General features: G+C 45.2%; 1 protein-coding gene across 2 annotated transcripts in view; it reads right to left on the bottom strand.

Moving 5' to 3' along the window:
- FAM219A (family with sequence similarity 219 member A) overlaps positions 1-20,834 on the bottom strand; it is a 493,349-nt gene that overhangs the window by 37,715 nt on the left and 434,800 nt on the right. For both annotated transcript variants that reach the window (XM_085628479.1, XM_085628472.1), the window contains exon 4: positions 13,277-13,357. In XM_085628479.1, the coding sequence (XP_085484605.1) occupies positions 13,277-13,357 (81 nt within the window). The remainder of the gene's footprint in view (positions 1-13,276; positions 13,358-20,834) is intronic.

The following is a 20,834-nucleotide window of genomic DNA, read 5'->3' as shown; positions in this document are numbered from 1 at the left end:
CCCCAAGGTGCCTCCTGAGGCAATGCTCTTAGGTTCGGTGGTTCAGTGACGTTACGACTGAGGTGCATTGCGATCCTCCACTGGTATGAGGTGCACAGCAATCCTCCACTGGTAGGAGGTGCACAGCGACCCTCCACTGGGGTGCACAGCAATCCTCCACTGGTATGAGGTGCACAGCAATCCTCCGCTGGTATGAGGTGCACAGCAATCCTCCGCTGGTTTGAGGTGCACAGCAATCCTATACTGGTTTGAGGTGCATAGCGATCCTCCACTGGTATGAGGTGCACAGCAATCCTCCACTGGTATGAGGTGCACAGCGACCCTCCACTGGGGTGCACAGCACTCCTCCACTGGTATGAGGTGCACAGCGATCCTCCGCTGGTTTGAGGTGCACAGCGATCCTACACTGGTTTGAGGTGCACAGCGATCCTCCACTGGTATGAGGTGCACAGTGATCCTCCACTGGTATGAGGTGCACAGCGATCCTCCAATGGTATGAGGTGCACAGCCACCCTCCACTGGTATGAGGTGCACAGCCACCCTCCACTGGTATGAGGTGCACAGCCACCCTCCACTGGTATGAGGTACACAGCCACCCTCCACTGGTATGAGGTGCACAGCCACCCTCCACTGGTAGGAGGTGCACAGCGATCCTCCACTAGTAGGAGGTGCACAGCGATCCTCCACTGGTAGGAGATGCACAGCGATCCTCCACTGGTATGAGGTGCACAGCGATCCTCCACTGGTTTGAGGTGCACAGCGATCCTCCATTGGTAGGAGTTGCACAGCGATCCTCCACGGGTATGAGGTGCACAGCGATCCTCCACTGGTTTGAGGTGCACAGCGATCCTCCATTGGTAGGAGTTGCACAGCGATCCTCCACGGGTATGAGGTGCACAGCGATCCTCCAGGGTATGAGGTTCACAGAGATCCTCCACGGGTATGAGGTGCACAGCGATCCTCCAGGGTATGAGGTGCACAGCGATCCTCCACTGGTATGAGGTGTACAGCGATCCTCCACTGGTATGAGCTGCACAGAGATCCTCCACTGGTATGAGCTGCACAGAGATCCTCCACTAGTTTGAGGTGCACAGCGATCATTCAATGGTGGGAGGTGCACAGCGATCCTCCATGGGTATGAGGTGCACAGCGATCCTCCAGGGTATGAGGTGCACAGCGATCCTCCAGGGTATGAGGTGCACAGCGATCCTCCAGGGTATGAGGTGCACAGCGATCCTCCACTGGTTTGAGGTGCACAACGATCATTCAGTGGTATGAGGTGCACAGCGATCCTCCACTGGTATGAGGTGCACAGCGATCATCCAGTGGTATCTCTCGGGTTCCCTGCTGCATTCTCCATCTAGGCCACCGACTGTCTTAGTAATGCTCCCTACTGCAACAATAAACCACGATTCCTATATAGTTTGAGTCCCTATGTGGGTTGTGATATGCAGAATAGAAGTGAAGGGGGAAGTGTACACCTCTGGAAATGTTGGATTAACAATAAACCTTAAAATGCTAGTGGGCAAAAAATATATTTTTATATGTTCTGGAATTTGAAAATGACTAGTGTTATGCTTGTTTTTTTTTTTTGATTGGCTTTATTTCAATACATAAAATATCTTGAAAGCAGTTCAACCGTTAAGGAAAAAAACAACAAAAAAAACAAGAAAATAATCACAATATATACAACAAATAAAACACTTTCCCAGAAAAAATAAATAGAAAAAGTAAAAAAACAGTAACTTGATAGATACAATTAGTACAGTTAAAATCAGGATTAAATTAATACAGAAAGCCTTTTTGCACGAATCAACCAAGTCCACTTTAAAAATTTAGACAGACCACAAACCACCAAAGTGGATGTGTCGGACAATAACATGCGTAGGGCCACAGTGTAATAGCGAGTTCCCAACAGTCTACAAAGTGGTTTTAGCCAGCGCCTCCTGGGAGAGCAATAGTCAGGGCATTCAAATAGAATATGTGCCACCGTCTCGACCCGCGTGGAACAGAGGGCACAAAAGGGGGAGGGCTGGGGGGACAATTTCCACCGGGATATCAGGTCACCTACAGGTGGAATCCCTACTCTAAATTTAAAATATAAAGCCCTGTCAAATGGAATGGAAATCATGTCGAGATAGGGTTCGTAAGCTACCACGTCTTTAATCCTCAAGAAAGCTACAGTTGACTTACATAGGCGTGGATCGACAGTGAGTTTGGAAGAAACCCAATCCCAATATAATTTCTTTAGAGTGGCTTTAGGTGGGGCAGATCGAGTAACCCAAGCTTCACCTAGGCCCAACTCACCCAGAAGGTGTTTAAAGTCCCTCAAACATTTAATCCTATACCAGCCCCCCATTGACATCACCTCGGACAGTCCCTCCGCATAGGAGGCTAATTCGGGCACCCTCCACAAGCGGGCCCACAGGAGCAGGGGACGAAGACGAGCTTGGTCCGCAATTGATCTGCAACCTAGATCCAGCAACACTGGAACTGTGGGTGTGCTCAAAGGGAGAGCCATCAGATCTTTCAAGAATTTGCTCTTCGATTTTGCAAGTACATCGAGGTTGCTTGTACCCCACAACTCCGCCCCGTACAAGGCAGCACTAACCCCTCTAGCTTTATAAATCTCCACAGCTGGGGCAGTAAATTGTTTTGTGGAAGAACGATGTTCCCTAAGCAACACACCACCCACCCTTTTGTGGTTAAGGAGCATCTTGTGAATGTGCGGAGTCCAACTCATAGAGTCTCTAAGGCGGATTCCCAGGTAGTCAAACTCTGATACCCTCTCCAGGTGAGCAGAGTTCAAGACCGGGAGGCACCCCAGTTTCCTAGGAGGATTCATGATCAGATATTTGGTCTTGTCAACTAGTGTTATGCTAAACATACATTCACTTACATACCTTAATGCTTGCTTATATACCACAAAATGCAGTTCTACATATGTGGTTTCACCTGTGCTGCAATATTTTATAAATCACTTGCCATTCCATTTGCTGTGTCTGCTTAGAGCTCACGGCATTCATTCCGCGCTTACACTAATTTAAATGAGTTTCCATTTTGTTTTCCTGTGTTACACATTCAGCTGAACCGTCCTAGCAAGAGTAGCCTCATTCTGAAGCGGTTTGTTGCCTTCTTATAACACGGATGCTACTTCCCTTTCCAATGGCCTGAGAATGGAAGATGCGTTGTAAAAATAAAATACAGAGATCAGCTGCTTGTAAGTATGGTAATCCCCACTATTGGGGATTATTCAATTGAGTTGTCAAAAAATGAACATGATATTGGTTTAAAGGAATAAACAGCTAAATGTGCAATAGTGGAGATGAGCGAGACAGTGGTCAAATGGCCTTAAAAAGCGGTGTCTCAGGGAAGCACATAAGCTGCAGCTATTACAGAGACAAACACATGTTTTGATTATGGATTGCTGATTCACATCTCAAGGTGTCAGATGATGAACTTTCATGGATGTGAATAAATTATTCAGCACCAAGAGCATAACTGTATGGAGCAGTACTACACGAGGAACCTTGCCTCAACGTCTTCAAAGTAGTGATAAGTAGTGCAGTGAAGAAGATGTGTAAGTGTTTTTAAATTACACAGACACAAAGTGTGAAGTGAGAGCTACATATGATACGAGCTATAAACACTAACAAAGCGCTCCAACACCTTTCCCTCTGTGATTACACTGTCACCGCTCAGGAGGAAGAGCGGGAAGGAGGGGGGCTATTTCCTGCCCCCTCTGTGATTTGAGTGTGCAGTGCGACACTTCATAATGTCCTTTCTATCTTTGGCCTAATAAAAACGCTCCAGCTGTAGTAGGGCCCTGACTTCACCTCCTGGTGCAGGGTAGGCTGTGCTTTATGGTAGGCATGGAGGGATGGATAGTCTCGGATACAGCTCCGGCCTCGTACAGTGCCCTTGCTACTACTAGTGAGTGAGAGGCGCTGAGGTGGTGGTGTTGGTGGTGGTATTGGTGGTTTTGGTGGTGGTGGTATTAGTGGTGCTGGTGGTGTGGCATTGGTGGTGGTGGTGGTAGTATTGATATTGGTGGTACTGGTATTGGTGGTGGTGGTAGTGGTGTTATTTGTGGTGGCAGTATTGGTGGTGGTGGTATTGGTTGTGGTGGTATCGGTATTATTGGTGGTGGTGGTATTGGTGGTGGTGGTATTGGTGGTTGTGGTGGTGGTATTGGTGGTGGATTTGGTGGTATTGGTGGTGGTGGAGGTACTGGCGGTGGTGGTATTGGAGGTGGTGGTGGTGGTATTGGTGGTGGTGGTACTGGTGGAATTGGTGGTGGTAGTATTGGCATTGGCGTGGTGGTATTGGATTGGTGTTATTGGATTAGTGGTGGTGGTATTGGTGTTATTGGTGGTGCTGATGGTGGTGGACGTGGTGCTATTGATGGTGGTGGAGGTAGTGGTATTGGTGGTGGTGGTATTGGTAGTGGTACTGGTGGTGGTGGTACTGGTGGTGGTATTGGTGCTGGTAGTGGTGGTGATATTGGTGGTGGTGGTGATCTTGGTAGTGGTGGTGATATTGGTGGTGATGGTGGTAAGGGTGGTATTGGTGGTATTGATGGTGGTATTGGTGCTGGTGGTGATTCTGGTAGTGGTGGTATTGATGATGGTATTTGTGGTGGTGGAGGTGATGGTATTGGTGGTGTTGGTGGAGGTGGTATTGGCGGTAGTGGTGGTGGTATTGGTGAAGGTGGTGGTATTGATGGTGGTGGTGGTATTGGTGGAGGTATTGATGGTGGTGGTATTCGTGGGGGTGTTCTTAATAAAACAGGCTTTTGAAAACAATCCGTCAGGTGGCTTTAGTACAGATGACATGTAACACAGATGTGCCGATTAGCACAGCATTATGTTCTACCTAGAATTCACATGACTAAATCCACTATTCATTTCTAAATCCATTTTACTTGGAGGGTTGAAACAGACAGGAGATAATGCCGGGTTAAAGTGACTGAAAACAGGCGCCCGTGTTATGGCCGTGCTGCTTAAAAAACACACAAGCGGTTTCAGCTGAAGCAGCGCATGTCCGGTCTGCAGTAATAGAAACTCAAAGTAAATAGTGCTTACACACTAAATACCAGGTCCGTGTAACAACCGAAGTAAAAGGGCCAGTCGCCATGGGAGGGTACAAATGAAGACAAGGCCGTACTAACGAGGGACTAACAAGCTTATTAACGAATCCGAAGGCAGCATTTACGAAAGACAATGACACAAGCCAATGAAAAATATGGGAGGAGAGCGGGTGTGGCTTCTCTCCCATACTCTACTACAGCAGTCTCGCAGAGCGAGCAGCGTATGCGTGCCTGCCGCTAGGCTCGATCTAAAAAAGGGGCACTGTTGGCTTACTGTGTTGAAAAGTATTTTAATAGAGTTCATTGAAAAAGGGCAAGAGAGGTTTGCTAAGTTAATATTTTGTAAAGTGCAAGAATACCAACTGGCGTCTTGGTGCTAGTGTCAGAACATGATCCTAGAGAAAAAGGGTGACAAGAGACCTAAGTGACACGGGGCGACAAAAAACGTAAATAAAAGTGGGGCGAAAAAGCGAGGTTTTCAGAATTTTACGAGATTTGGCTCTGTCCTGAGGTGGTCAGGCAGTGCATTCCACCATTTGCAAGGGGAATGGGAGAAACATATTCCTCCCCAGTGTGTTCTACCGCTCTTGCCGCGCTGGACCGCAGGATACGGGGAGGTACAGACCATTTAAAAACCTTCTGGAAGAAGAGAGGGCCAGCCTTGTGTTGGGCCTTCTAGCACTGCAGGACTCTTACAGAATAGAAGATCCTGCCACAGGGTCTTAATGGACGGAGGTGTTTGGATCTAGTGAACATCTCTGGGATGCGAGAACATGTCATTTACTGTGGCTTGGCACTTATAAAGCACACAACTGACCAGGAGCATGGCATCGTGGCACATACCTAGAATGGGGGGACCTTCCAAATTATACTTCTTTCAGCATGATCTTAGTGTTCAGGCAGCATAGAATGTGGACTCTCTTCCAAAGACGAGGCAGAGACAAGAGAGACACAGATGAGCAGCCCTGGAAAGGCAGATGTGGGTCAGGCTGCCTTGCAGCTGCTGGCAGTTTATTCATGTGTGAGATGTGAATGTAAGATGATAGCTCAGGGTCAAGGAGGGTGTGCAGAAAGCAAGAAGGAAAAACAAACGTGTACACTAACAAGGTCTTGTAAAGCAGAAAAGAGGTTTGTAAAACATGCATGATTCTGATCTGCATCCTCTCCTGTGCCATGACTAACGCTGCTTATTGTGCACTTCTGTGTACAGTCCTTGCACCCCCTGAGCTGCCAGATGGCCAACTGCTCCCCTGTGTTAACCTCAATTCTGCAAGCTGCATACTGTGTAGGTATGTATGCACTGTATTGTATTCCACTGCCCGAGCCTTTGTGGGGCACCCTGCTGCACCTGATGGGGCTTGTGCGCCCCACACACAACTATGAATACACAGAAGCTGTGCGCGTACAACACACAACACAGCTATGCAAGTATTGTGAGTTATTGAACAGGAACATCTTTAATTCTGGCAGACTGAAGAGCACGAGAATGGCAAAGGGGCAAGCCATGCAATGCAGGGTGATACCTTGTTTTGCTTCGATGTGTAGTGGCACTTGCACTGTTCATGGAAAACATACTGTATTCTGTGCATAATCTAAGGAGATTCAGTTCAAACTGCTTCAGTGCTTGCAAATAAGCAAGACCTACTAGAAGCTTTGGATGAGCAGAGTTATTATTTATTTTTTTAATCAGTTATGCCTTTTTTTAAGCTTGCTGTGTAATGGCACTTTCAACACTTACAGCAAACATGCTCGACCTGTACCTCCTCTACCACGCTTTGGTTCAGACTTCTTTTGTCATTGGTTTCTTTGGCTCAAGAACCTTCAGCCATTGGCTCGAGAGACTGTCAATCACATCTTGAATCAGTGCAGGAGTTATATAGTCTCTCCTTCTTTCCATTGGCTGTATCCTTCTGCTTCCGTTGCCCTGAATTATAATTTTCTTTTTCTTTCTGCGCTGCTAAATTTGCAGTGGTGCGACGCTCCTCCGCCTTAGCGGCGGAGCCGCCACTGCTTAGACATAGTCTTTCAATTAGTATTGCAATTTTTGAAACAATGCACGCAGGCAAGCGTCGTTTTTCCTTTACAAACTTAGATCATAAATGAAGTGTAGCGTGGAAAATCACTTGAAATATGGATGGAACACCGTGAACCTAATTTAAATGTTAGTGATGAATGATTTAGAAAAGCACATGGTCTCAGCCATTTCTATTTCAAGCAGTTTGCCAACCACAAACGCATCACAGATACACCTCACCTGCTATTCTCCCTTGTACACCCACCTTCCTGCCTGCAGCTGAGCTCTCAGCCAGCAGCGGATAACTTTTTTGATTTGAATATATATAGAGCTCTGTCTCCTATTGCTTTGCTATTATTAGTCGAAGTAGTGACATTTGGGAGGGCAGGGTATTCAAACTTTTCACCTGCTGCTTCCACTTTGATGAAAGTTCGGTCTACAGAGCTCTCACTCCAGCATGCAGAAAAATAGCCTCACAGCTGAGGTATAAGAGCAGGAGGGCTGATCCCAAGCGTAAAGCAACAGTGGTATGTTATGTTATGCCTTTGCTCTTCAATCAGTGTTTATAAACTGTACTTAAAACAACAGGACTAAAATGCAAAGCTAAAATGTAATAAAATAAATAAAAACAAAAAAATCATTCTTGGGCAAAAAATAAATCTTAACTTCCACACAGAAAACAAGAGTCTAACCCGCCCGGCTAGTGCCAAAGAGTGAGAGTCATGTACGCTGTCCATTAGCATCCATTTTTAGGTCAAAGCCTACCAGAAGGTGCTCCTCGGTTGCGAAAAGACTTCTTGGGAACATTCTGGAAAGGTTCCTTGGGAGTGCATTCCGCCCACTACTTACCATTGGCTTTGTGGTTTGTAACTCACATTTGTTAGCTTTCTATTTGCTGCCTGTTCTTGAAAATGGAAAAATGTGGAGTATGGATAGAATAACCATGTGTCCCTCAAACTTGATTCCTTGTGGGGTAAGGGAGAAGTATGTTACTAGTACCCTAGGGGATTCAGACCGTGGCAAAAGGAGTGCGAGACTTACTCATCCTCCTTCATGGCACAAAGATTACAAGATGTAATGTGTATTCTTATCACACTTAAAGGAGGGTAACATTCATGTATCCTCCTCCTTGGCACTGTATTTTCCTTATGCTGTATAGTACATTCCATGTATTGCTTACTTGTTCTTCCCTCTCTCTCTCTTTTGCCCCCCTGGTTTCTTCCTTCCCTTTCCTTTACTTTTCCAGAGGGAGATGTATTGTGATTTTCTCCTCTTGGTCTTTCCCTCTTTCCCCCGCCTCTCTGTCTCTCTTAGGCTCTCCCTTAGACCCTTCGGTGGGAGCTTTAGGCACAGATTCTACTAAATCAATTTTGGGTTTGATGCCTTCCTCTGAAATAGTATGAACTAAATAGTCTACTAACTCCCAACTAACATATACATTCCTTTGTCGTAAAACCTGCGTCTTTAAGCTTGCATAAAACATTTCTTACATTGCAATTATGCTCACTTTCACATGCACCATATATTAGTATATCATCCTGAAAACACAATGTTTTTACACAATCCCTGAGTATGTGTTGCATTATTCTTTGAAATGCAGAAGCCGCAGAGGCTAGCCCAAACAGCATTCTCAAAAATTAGAAATTTCCAAAAGGTGTGGTCAACGCAGTCAACATTTGGGAATCCGGATGAAGGGTAACCTGGTGGTATGCTGATGACAAATCAAGCACACTGAAATACTTTGCCTCTTGAATGGTACTTCATATCTCATGAATCCTTGGTAGAGGACGTCTGTCTACCAAGATGTTAGAGTTGGGTTCCTTAAGTCAATACATAACCAAATGTTCTTACCATTGTCCTTGGTCGTGAGAACAATGGGTGCCAACCATTCAGAACATTCAATTTCCTTAATAACACCTTGATTTACGAGTTTTTCAAGTTCTAACTTCAATGGTTCCCTCATTAGGAGTGGTATAGAACGTGTTTTATGTACCACTGGGAGTGCACCCTCTTTAAGTATGATTCTGTACATTTAGCTTCTTAACTTTTCAAGTTGTTCTGTAAATACCTCAGGAAACTCTTTTATGATGTAGCCTCCTACCTCTGGTGGATACAATAACAACACCTGATCAACGTTGTTGGGGTCAAGGGTAATGCCGAATTCTTTTTGGTGTTTCCACCCTAGTAAGCTTTAGCTCTTCTTGGTGATGTAAACCTTCCCTACCGTGAGCTTATCTTTGAAAGAAATGTGCATTCTAACCATACCCTCTAAAGGAATGGGTTCTCTGTTGTATCCACCTGGAGGAATATCAACTGTTTCTAAGACTTAGGGGTCCATTAGGGGTCCATTACGATGGCGGGCGGACTCCAGTCCGCCCACCACCCTAGCAGTGCTGGGACCGGCCGCCAGTGGTGCAGCAGTCCCGCACTGCCAATTAGGATGCGACCGCCACCCTGAGGATTGCATCCCGCATATCCAACATTGTGGCGGGCGGTGGTGTTAGCAACACCCGCCTTAATGTAGGAAATGCATGTTGCGCATTGGCATACACAACGTGACAGGCACAGCGCGGTGCCTGCCACCTTGTATATGCCAATGTAGGGGGGTACCATGGGTACCCCCCCAAGTGCAGCCTCCCAACCCCCTGGGAAGCGATTCCCGCATGCCTTTCCATGGCGGAGTCTCCGCCATGGAAAGGCATACCACCGCCCACATCATAATATGGATGGCGATGCCTGCAAGGCACCGCCACCATATAATAGGCCTTTTCCGCCCGGCAGGCAATCGTGACGATTGCCTAGTGGCGGATGGTCTTTCCTTCCACCACGGTACCCCCTGCCATGCTAATGTGGCAGGGGGTAAAAGGCCGTCCGGCGGGGTGTGTTGGCGGGCAGATCGTCACTGCCGGTCGGGCGGTGGCAATCCGCCCACCATGCTAATGGGCCCCCAAGTTGTGTGTTGCAAACTTCTCATTAAACATTTTTTTCCAATAAGAGTGTAAGGTGAACATGAATCAGCATAAACCTGAATAATCTCTCCCTCTTGACTTATTTTGCAAGTGGGGTACTGTACTGATTCATCCATTTCCCCTTGCTCTATTTGAAAGATGTAACTTTTGCTCTCTTCACCCTTATCCTCTGACCCATTTATCATGTGTACTTTTTCACCTGTTGCTTTGCACACCTTGGCTAAATGGCCTCTCATTACATTTCCTGCAAACAAATGGAGAGCCTAAGAGAGACAGAGAGGCAGGGGAAAGAGGGAAAGACCAAGAGGAGAAAATCACAACACTGCCTTTAATTGTTTTAGGCTGTCCAGCATGTCTATGTCCCTCCTGTAGAGCATAGCCTGTTTTTCACTTCTCTGACTCTCTCCTAGTAATCCTTCACGTTTTATTCTGATCTTGTCATATTTGCTGGGCATTCAGATACAGAGGTCAGACATCAGGCTCGGTCTTCCAAGGTAGCTTGGTGTTTACTTATCTTTCTCTGACTTCAAAGTGAGAAGATTTATGTGGCAACATTGCTGGGTATTGTCGTGGGAAAGGAAAAGCTTTTTTAACAAACAAAATGTAAATGTCTGTAAATTAACTGTGAAAATATTTCAGAAGATATCAGAATTATGAAAGCACCTTTTTAGTAATTTTGAAGTGTGGTGGAAACAAATATTTTAAAAGCATTAAAACAAATCAACTAGGTGATGCCGATTTCCACACACTCTAGTTTGTGTGCTGGATAGTTTTATTAGTAAAACTGAAAGTTCAACTGTAATTGTCATTTCAATTGAAAATGTGTTATCTGTAATTGCAGTTTGCTACCACAACACACATACTCCACTTTACACCACTCTCTAGACACTCCACTCCAGGCCACTCTACGACATTCTACAACACTCTATGGCACTCTAAACCATTTCACACTATGAAATTCCACTCTATGCCACACCACTCTAAACTACATAACTCCATGACACTCAACTGTATTACACTTTACTGTACTGTACGACACTCCACTCTATACCCCACCACTCTACTCCACTCTATGCTAATCTACAACACGCTATACCACTTTATTCTAGACCACTCTATTCCACTGCATGTCACTCCACTCTACAAGTCTATGCCACGAAACACTCCACCCCATTCCACTGTATGCCACTTCACAACACTTTACACCATTCTATGCCCCTCCACTCTGTGACCCTCTATGCCACTCGACTCCATGCAATTCCCTTTATGTCACCCCACACCACTTTACTCTAAGTCACTCCACGACAATTCACTATACTCTAAGATACTCCACACTACAACACTCTACACCACTCTATGGTATGTCACTCTATGGCCCTCCACTCTACAAAAATCCACTCTAGTGACCCTCAACTCCACACTACGACACTCTACGCCTCTCTACAACACTGTACTCCATGCTGTGCAGTTCCCTGTGTGCCGCTCCCCTCTACTCATCGCCACTCCACTGTACGACACTCTATGATACAGCACTGAACGACCCTCTACTCCACTTTACACCGTTCCACTGTACGCCATTCTATGCCCCTCCACTCTTCAACACTTTACTCCACTCTTCACTACTCCACACCACTCCACTATACAACACTCCACTCTAAGCCACTGTACTCCACTCTGTCCCTCCAGGACACACTAGGCCACTCCACAACACTACGCCTCTCCACTCTATGCCAATATTCTCTACTTCACTCTACACCTCTCCACTACACTACACTACACCTCACTTTTTGACACTCCACTCTATGCCTCTCTCCTCTACACCGCTAACTTTTAGCCATGCTGAACAGCAGCCACACTTGTGTCCAACATGGCTAGAACACATGGGCAAATCAAGTAGCACTTGCATAGGCGAGACCTTTTGACTGTGCCAATGCTTGAATTTTCGAATTGCTCCTTGATGATGGGGTTCTGCCTGTTGAAGCTTCCCAATGCTCCACAGTCCTTAGTGCACACACCAAAGCATTCCATCCATGTGCTCTTAAATCTCTAGGTAAACGGTTTAAATTTTTAGTCAAAAAGAGTTTGTTTAAAAAAGCCCATTAAAAGATCAGAGAGGTTTTAGAAAATAAATCTGTTTCTTTTCTCACTCAATTGAAACTTTCCTTCCACCACATCCATCAGTCTCATTTCTAGGTTTCACCTGTGCTGCTTGTTGCAAGACGTACTGTTAGGATACAGGGGTCTTAGAGCCCGCCCAATGCTAACCACTGGTTGACTTTATTGTCAATCTCATTTTCTTGCTTCAAATTAATCAGATTGTGTGAGCTTTCCTTCCTCTTCTTGTGTTTGTCCCTCCTGGGAGCATGGACACATTACTTGTGTCCTTCATCTGCTCGTATTCCAAGCACTGCTTTTTTAAATGTTGTTCAAGCAGTCTATGAGAGTGCATGAGTTTTACAACTAGTTCCCTTGTGTAGATCTCTCCTCTCCTTCGTTGCGCATGATTTTCTTCTCTCTCTCTCTCTCCTTCGTTTCCTTTTCCCCCCATCAGCGCCCTAAATGTTGCATCCGTGCCCCACATCACTTCGTGTTACTTTCACTTTACCCCAGTTGCTTCGACCCACCTGTCCCTCCACATCCCCCCTTTTTAAAAGAAAAATGTAAAAAACACGATTTTCGGTTGTTTTCTTTTTAGTGATAGCTCCAATTCGGATGGGTAATTAAATAGAAAAAATTGGGTTTTTTCGATAGGTGTACACGTCAAAAGCTTTTTTCTTTTTCATTCCAGTGTACGGTGCAGCTTGGCTAAAAATCATTAGCAAAGACAATAGGTCCAAAAGGTGAGACCTACCGGCTTTGCCAATGCATATTAATATTTGTAAACTTTAAAAAGGAGCTATTTTAAAAATTGGTGCGTTTCGCATCCCTAATTCCTTCATCTTCCAAAGGACCTGATGGCAACAATGACAAAACTTAGCAATGCTATCTCTTTGCAGCCACGGAATGCAAACTTAGACAGAAATGACAACCAAGTGTGCAGTCGTTTGTTGAGAGTGGTTTTCTTATCATTGGCCTCTGATGCCATTTAAACCAACAGTTCAGGCTGCCTGCTCTGCCTCCAGGTCTGGGGGTGCTGCAGCCCCCCTAGTTCCAGAGCCATGGATTACAATGTCTCTAGGTTTCAGGTAGCTTCAGTGCTCTTACCTGTCTGTGTCCAGGGCCACTAGCGGTTTCTCGTCGGGGCTTTGATCTAGAGAAGAGTAGCCTTTGTTTGGGACGACCAGCCTGGAACAAAAGAAACAAGACATGTAAATAAAATCTCAGTATTTAATGGCCAATGCCTTACTGTGTCGGGCTAATATCATCAAGAAGGTATTCCCAATCTAACAGCCCTAAAAAGCGACAAAACCGAACTGTTGTAAGAAACGGAAGATCTTGAGCATAGGGCGCTCTTCTACCAATTGCGCTCTAGTAATCTACCGAGCCCTCAAACTCTTCAGTATTCAGACACTTTGCTCTTAAATCACTGAATCTTGGAACCAATAGCACACGCTTAATCTCTAAAGAAGGCATTTTTATGTCTGGTGTTAAAATTCTATATATATCATATACTTACCTAAAGGGGCTTTCAGTTAGCTCTGCTCATCCATCGATCTGTTGTGTTACTCACATTTTGCTTCTTGGCTAACTGCAGCTTGAGCGAATGCATTTTGCTCTATCTCAAGAAGCACATCCGCACACAAGGTAGTTCCCTTCACTGTCAGTGCTTTTGTGTTTACTTTATTACTTTAGTGCGGTCTTTGCGTTTAGAGCCGAATGGGATAGCAGGATAAGCTCAGGGCATAGTCTAGCTTTATCAGCTCCAGTCTCCTGCTCATTCTTTTGTACATCCTTTTGGAGTGGCCTCCATTTACTCAGTATACTAGATTGTGTCCATTTGAAACTGTTCTTTATAAAGTAATCATTTTATTACGCACACAACGAGGTGCATATATTATCGCACTCCTGTATGGAATGCTGGTATGCATCATAACTGAGAACTTATGTCCTGCTTGTGTGGGTTTTTAGTTTGCATTCAGCGCTTTTTTGTGTCATGCTGATGTCATGCTTATAAAGACGTTTAACTATTATATTACCAATTCAAACTGTGGCGTTTATTCCTGTTTCTTCCTTTCCATCTGCCCAACCCTATCTCAACGTCTACCTACCAATCGGTCTGTAAACCTACCTATCTACCTGTCTGCCCCACACCTTACCTAACTATCTATGTGACACTAACTCTTTGCAAATCAATCTATCTAGCTTTGCAAATATATCTATCTATCTATGAAAATATGTATATTTCTTTGCAAGTATATCTATCTTTGCATCTCTATTTATCAATCTACCTACGCAACACTCTCTAGCTATGCCACATTTTGCATGCATGCTCTCCCCTCTATCTACCTATCCATGCAACCACTTCTATCTATCCAACCCTATCGGTCCATTTACCTATCCGTCTGTCTATCCGTCTACCTATCTATCTGTAAATCTACCTATCTTTGCAACACTATCTATCTTATTTGCAAATATATCTACCTTTGCAAATATATCTACCTTTGCAAATATATCTACCTTTGTATATCTATCTATCTGTCTATGTACCTGTCTGTCTAGCTCTCTCTCTCTATCCATCCATTTTGCATTGCACCTCTATTTATCAATCTACCTTGCCAACTCTCTATCTATCGAAACCTCTACATCTTTCTTTTCAACCCTCCATTTATAATAAAGATTAAAAACCATTAAAAAAAGCATTAGCAAAGGTAAGAGGCTGCCAGCTAACACCAGACAGATTGGCATTTTTTTCTATACAACATAGTTAGTTATAAGTATTTCCAGCCAGCATTTCTCCATTAGTCTGTTGCTGTGTCACTCACATTTGTGTTCCACCCACTCCAGCATGTATCATGGCACAATGAGCCAGGCCATTTCAACCACGGGGTGACTTCACTGTGAGTTACAGCATGCGGCCCTTTCACAAGGAGCACATCCCCACACAAAGTAGTTCCCTTCCGTGTCATGGACAACTATGGTAATGTGTGCTTTTTTAAGACCAAAAAGAATGGTTTGCCTTTAGCCATTTTTTTTTAAATCAATGAGGTCCCGACAGCTCCCTCAGCAATAAGGTTTTGCAAAAACCAACACAAAATAAAACCAGAATTGCCAAAAGGCTGGCAGCCAACACCAGACCTATTGGCTTTGCCAATACTTTTATCCCTTGGGTGTTCCTCTTGTGCCCTCTGTCCTATTCCAGCAGTTAGCATGTCTGTAGTGCGCCGGCGACTTTTAGATTCCTGGCAGCATGGGGCATTAGCCACTGAAAAGCCAGCTGAATGGGAAATGCTTCCCAGCCTATCACTCACAGCCATCAAACGACCACAACATTTCGACACTTCGCCCACTACATATTGAGCTGATTTTTAAAGTTACAGGAACACCAGTGGAATAAATTGCAACAAATATGGGTGGCACATAAAGGAGAGTGGTCTCTGTGCAGGTCAAAAGCGATATCTTTCTGTTCGGCCGTTTTTGCATTTCCCAAGCATTATTACCAGGTTCATTTCCTACATCCCCGTCTAAGAGCGCTCCAGCCTTCTACCTTTTAAACCACGGGATCAATCGACGCAAAACTTTAAAGCACAAAAGAAGGATTCGATTTGTTATCTTGATCTGACGAATGAAGCAAAAGTTATTGTCAAATCAAAATGTGATTTTCCTCGGCAATAATTACAACTACAGAGGCGCTGCTGCATCCCTGGAATATTTAAATTCATATATCATTTTCAATTGTTATAATTTTATAAGAGTGTACTTGGGCAAATCTATTTGGAGGACAGTTATGACAATCTTAAATGGTACTGTCCAGGGCTGTGATCCTTGATGGAGACTGCTGCGAAGATTGGTAAAAACTCTACCCTCCAATTAACATGCTTCTGTTCTATCCTGTTACAGAGTAAATCCCGCTAACTATGTTTAAATGACTGCAGGCCAAGTTGGCATTTCTCATTAAGTCCCATCTGCGCCTCGAGCCCGCTCAGAGCGAGGCTCAGTACAAAGCCAGGACATTAATTAATGATGCGCGAGAGCCAGGCTTGCTGAAATGTCAGACATGATGGCTGCCGCGAGGCGCGCCGTGATTGGGGGACCTTTCATTAATCCCGCCCCCTGGAGAGAAGAGCGCCGCTCTACACAGCGGAACATTTATTCTACCGCACAGGTGTCTTCTCCGCATAATCGTCTGGACTCAGCAAGTACTACAAGGAGGCTCGAAGCTTCCAACGAGACACACAGGAACAACAATTAATAAAACTAGTAATTATTAACGCTACTCGTGCAAAAACGAGTCCTTTTGGGGGGCGGAGGGGGGGTGTGTGTGTGTGGGGGTGGGGGGGATAGTAGTGCAAGTTTCCCACATCCACAGAAGCATACAGAGTAGCTCCATTTTCGACAGGGTGTAAACTACCACAAGCATTTCTTCCAGGAATGAGTACCCTTGTGGTGCTGCCCCTTCCACCATTCACACTGAGCCCTCGGCCTAATGCTAATTATTATAGACTTTTATTAGAAGCCAAACTAGTATAGAACATGTGCATGGAAATTGAGGCAATTATAAATATAGCGGCAGTACAAGAACATGGACAACATAACTCATGACAAGAGAACCTGGTGCTCCCAGAACTCTCTTTCCTTCTAGGTCTCTGCTAATTATTCGAGTCCAGATGTTGATGATGAAGAGATTCCTATGGGACAGCTGTGCAAAATGACGGCTGGATTAACTGCAGAAAGTATTATAAATGTGCTCTTTGGCATCACATTAACCCTACCCATAGTAGTTTCTAAGGCGATAACACTTATTATGGTATTAACATCGTAAACACACTTATTACAGCAGTAACACTGAATACCATTTCTTTATTTCCTTTGTTTGCAGTGTCCCAGAAACTGGTCAGACCTTTGTTTCTGCATATGTTTTACAGCACCGTAATCCGCACTACAATTGGCATATTCTAAATTCACCTTTTTAGGTCTCGCCTGAGCCAGCGCTTATAGCGCTGCTCTGGCAAGAGTTTTAGTAAGCGGGTTTTGGAAGTGCTAACCTAGTGGCTTTTTTCAGGCCTCCAGCTTGCGTTCGCGATGTCGTGCACGCGCACAGCTGCTATCCTGGTTTCTAGCATTCCTCGCATGGCCGGCTCTCCTCCCCCTCTCTCACCCGCTCCTCCCCCTCCCTTACTGCACAGAAAAGTTTCAGCCTTCTCTAGTCTGCAAATGAAAGAGACTAGAGCGATAGGCTTCACAAAGCCTGAAAATACACAATGTGAACAGATTTTCCAGGTCAGGTTTATGAAGTGGTTCTTTACCACAAACTAGCACGCTTTATAAAATTCTTAAAATAAATACATACATAAGTGAATACATCGCTCTTGTCTTGTGGAGTACAGCTATTTTTTTTTTTAACATAACCCCCATAAATACTCCGTATTTTAGCTGTCCATGTTTAAAATGCCTATTCCTAAACAGCTTAATAAATTAATATTCACAGCGATAATACAGCATTAGGTACAGTGGCACGCAGGAATTCGGAAACGGGCCGTGCTGGCGCAGTTCACGTCACGTACCTCTCCCTCGCGCCTCTGCGCTACACATCTCCACAGCGCAAAGCAGGAGCCAAAGCACCTTTGCGGTCATTTTTGGGGAGCTTATTCAGGCTTCTCCTGCGGGGAGTCTGAGGTCGGTGTGCGCTCTCCCAGAGTTCATGCTAATGAGGGGCAGCCTTTAGGGGAAAACATGAATCACTGCTCTGGAAAAACCATTAGAGCAAACAAAACTGCTCCAATTCTTGTCAACCTCCAACTATACCAAATCCGCGGAGGAATGGGCAGCCGGGCCAACAACACCGTGCAATTATGCATCTCCCAAAAACTGCCACTTCCCCTATCGCCCCAATCATGGTCTCTCCGTATTGTCAAGGAAAGGATGTCTTGGAATTCGTGAAAAAACAGCTTTTAAAACGGGAACAGAGACGCTTTTGTGTGCCGACAATATGACTGACAACGTGATGTGCAAAAAAATAATACGCTTTTAGAAAATTCCTTAGATTAAAATATGCAGGGTTCATCGGTTTTACAGCCCGGGCATTCCCCACTCTCTCTGTGGTCTCTCACTCTGTCTCACTCTTTGTAGTCGCTCTCTAATCCCCCCCCTCGCTCCATGCCTTCTTCTCTTCGTTTCTTCCTCCCTCTCAATCTCTTCTCACTTATTTTCTCCTATACCTCTCTTTAAACTTTTCTCTTCTTATCTCGCTCCCGTCTTCCTCTGCACACTCTTCTCTCTTTCTTCCTTTTCGGCCTCTTCTCATTTTTCAATCAATTGTTGCTATGTCTCACTCTTTTATTCTCACCTTCCCCTCTTTTTTCTCATTTCCAGTCTGTCTCCTCTTTTCCTCGCTCAACCATTCTTTGTCCTCTGCCCTTTTCTTCACTCCCTTGATCCATGCCTGCCTCGCGCTCTTCTCTTTTCTCTCTTTAATTTCTTTTGCTATCTTTCTTGTCCCATTTATTTAAAGTCATATACAGGTACCTAATTAGAAAGCCGGTGTTTCAAGGCAAGTGACGTGTATGTCAAACTATTCTGTGTTTTCAGTCTGTTTTCTGGTGATGTTTACTACTTTCTCTCAGTTTTTATATAGCCTGAACTCAACCAGAAGGATTTGGAGTGTTTTACAAGATCAACACTTATATTATACAAGGGCAAGTTAACTTTGCTTTAGGCGCAGGGAGATTAAGTGACTTGCCCAGGATCACAGGGTGTTAAAACAACGTCGGAACTCCAACCCAGTTCCAAAAGTGGCAGCTGTAGCCCTTAAGGCATATCTCATCCCCACCCTTTTAAGAGGAACTAGAGCCACAGCTCTTATAACTGCACAATGCGGCTCAGACATTCAAGAAGTCAACCTGAGTCACAGCCTAGGTGACCACTGGCTGCTGGCTGCACCCTCACAGGTGCACGGGTTTCAATTATCTGTGTTTGCATTTGGGAGGGGGGGCTAGTGCATCTTTATAAAGCAGAGGGTGGAACCATGGTCCCAAGCTCTCCAACGGAGAGAATTATTCAGCTCCTCCCTCATCAATTATGCTGCATTATGAGGCTGGACAAGCACTGTGTTCATATATACAGTATAACTGAAAGCATAGGCCCTTACTGGACACCGCATAGTGATTGGCGAAGTTTGTTTAGGCAAACTCACTTTGCCCCTAGCCTGGCTGATGAGGGGTGTTACCCCGAAACCTGTCCCAGGATGCTTGTTTCCAATCCAGAGAAGACCTGGCTTGGCAGTTCGAGCTTGACTGTTCCCATGAGGCACAGGGTCATGACTGATTTGCATATGGCTGGGTCTGAACGGGGTGGCTCAGTGAGCTAAAGAATGCTGATGGATTCAACCAAGATCTGTGACTGGGGGTGAGTGTCTGAACAGTTTCAGCGCTCCGTCCATCGTCTCCTTGTGTTTGCGAAGTATTGATAATACACTGATGTGTGGGGTCATGATCTTCAGTAAAGGAGATTTATATTGCATTGCTATTGTTGCTAGTTGGTCTGCAGGCCCTGCAGTTCCTCGGTGTCTAAGCTCCTTACTGGGGGATGGTGGTAATTGACAATAAAGGAACTTAGAGAGGAGAACTGACCAAGCAATCAGATAAATTACATCCTTTGCTGGCAAAGATGATGCCACAAACAGAGGATGAGACAACTGGAGTATGTTTGGTGTGCAAGTGCCTCTGAACACGCATGTGTGAACAAGTCAGTGTTAGTGTATGTTCCTGGAGGCCACCCCCCAGGCATCATCACAGCTGTCACCTCTTGGGACCTGTTCACTGTCACCACTAGCATCTGGTGCCACTGCAATCCTTCTCTGCCTGCGGTATGGTGACTTTCAGTATAAGATATGGGATACATTTCCCCTTGCCGTACATTATAAGGATATTACAAATCACTGAGGAGTTCCATGACCATATACAGAAACAAGGGTAAAGGCCAAGTTCCGTAAACAAGGTTATGGAACTTGGAGGTGACTTGCAATATCTTATGTACAGCAGAGAGTACATGATTCCTTATAGTATATGGTCACACCAGTACCTTTGTCACAAACCACTAAAATCCTTGGGTTGGTGAATCGCAACTACTCACCCAGGAGGGTCTCAAGGCGCCTAGGGTGGGGAGGTGGGGGGTCAGTGGGGTGGAACTGTTGAGTGACGGGTCATCTGAAGAACAGGTCTTGAGGTCCTTCCTGAACTGGAGCAGTGTGGGGGCTTGGTGGAGGGGGAGGTAGTTCCAGGCCTTGGCTGCGAGGTAGGAGAAGGACTTCTCTCCCGTTCTGGTCTTGTAGATGCATAGAATGGTGGCCAGAGAGAGGTCAGCTGATCAGAGGTGTCTTTTGGGTGCGTGGAAGGAGAGGCGTTGTTTAGGTATGTTGGTCCGGTGTTGTGGAGGGCCTTGTATGTTTGAGTGAGGAGTTTGAATGTTATTCTTCTTTCGATAGGGAGCAAGTGGAAATCACGGAGGTGTTGGGTGATGTGGCTGCGACGGGGGATGTCTAGGATCAGTCTGTCTGTGGCGCTCTGGACAGTCTGGAGTTTGCAAAGTAGTTTCTTGTTGAATCCGGCGAAGAGAGCGTTGCCGTAGTCCAGTCTGCTACTGATGAGAGCGTGCATGAATTTTTCTG

This window comes from Triturus cristatus, chromosome 2_1 (genome assembly GCF_964204655.1).
Source record: "Triturus cristatus chromosome 2_1, aTriCri1.1, whole genome shotgun sequence".
Taxonomy (NCBI): Eukaryota; Metazoa; Chordata; class Amphibia; order Caudata; family Salamandridae; genus Triturus; species Triturus cristatus.
The sequence above is the reverse complement of the archived record's forward strand: the minus strand, read 5'-3'. Positions and strand labels throughout refer to the sequence as shown.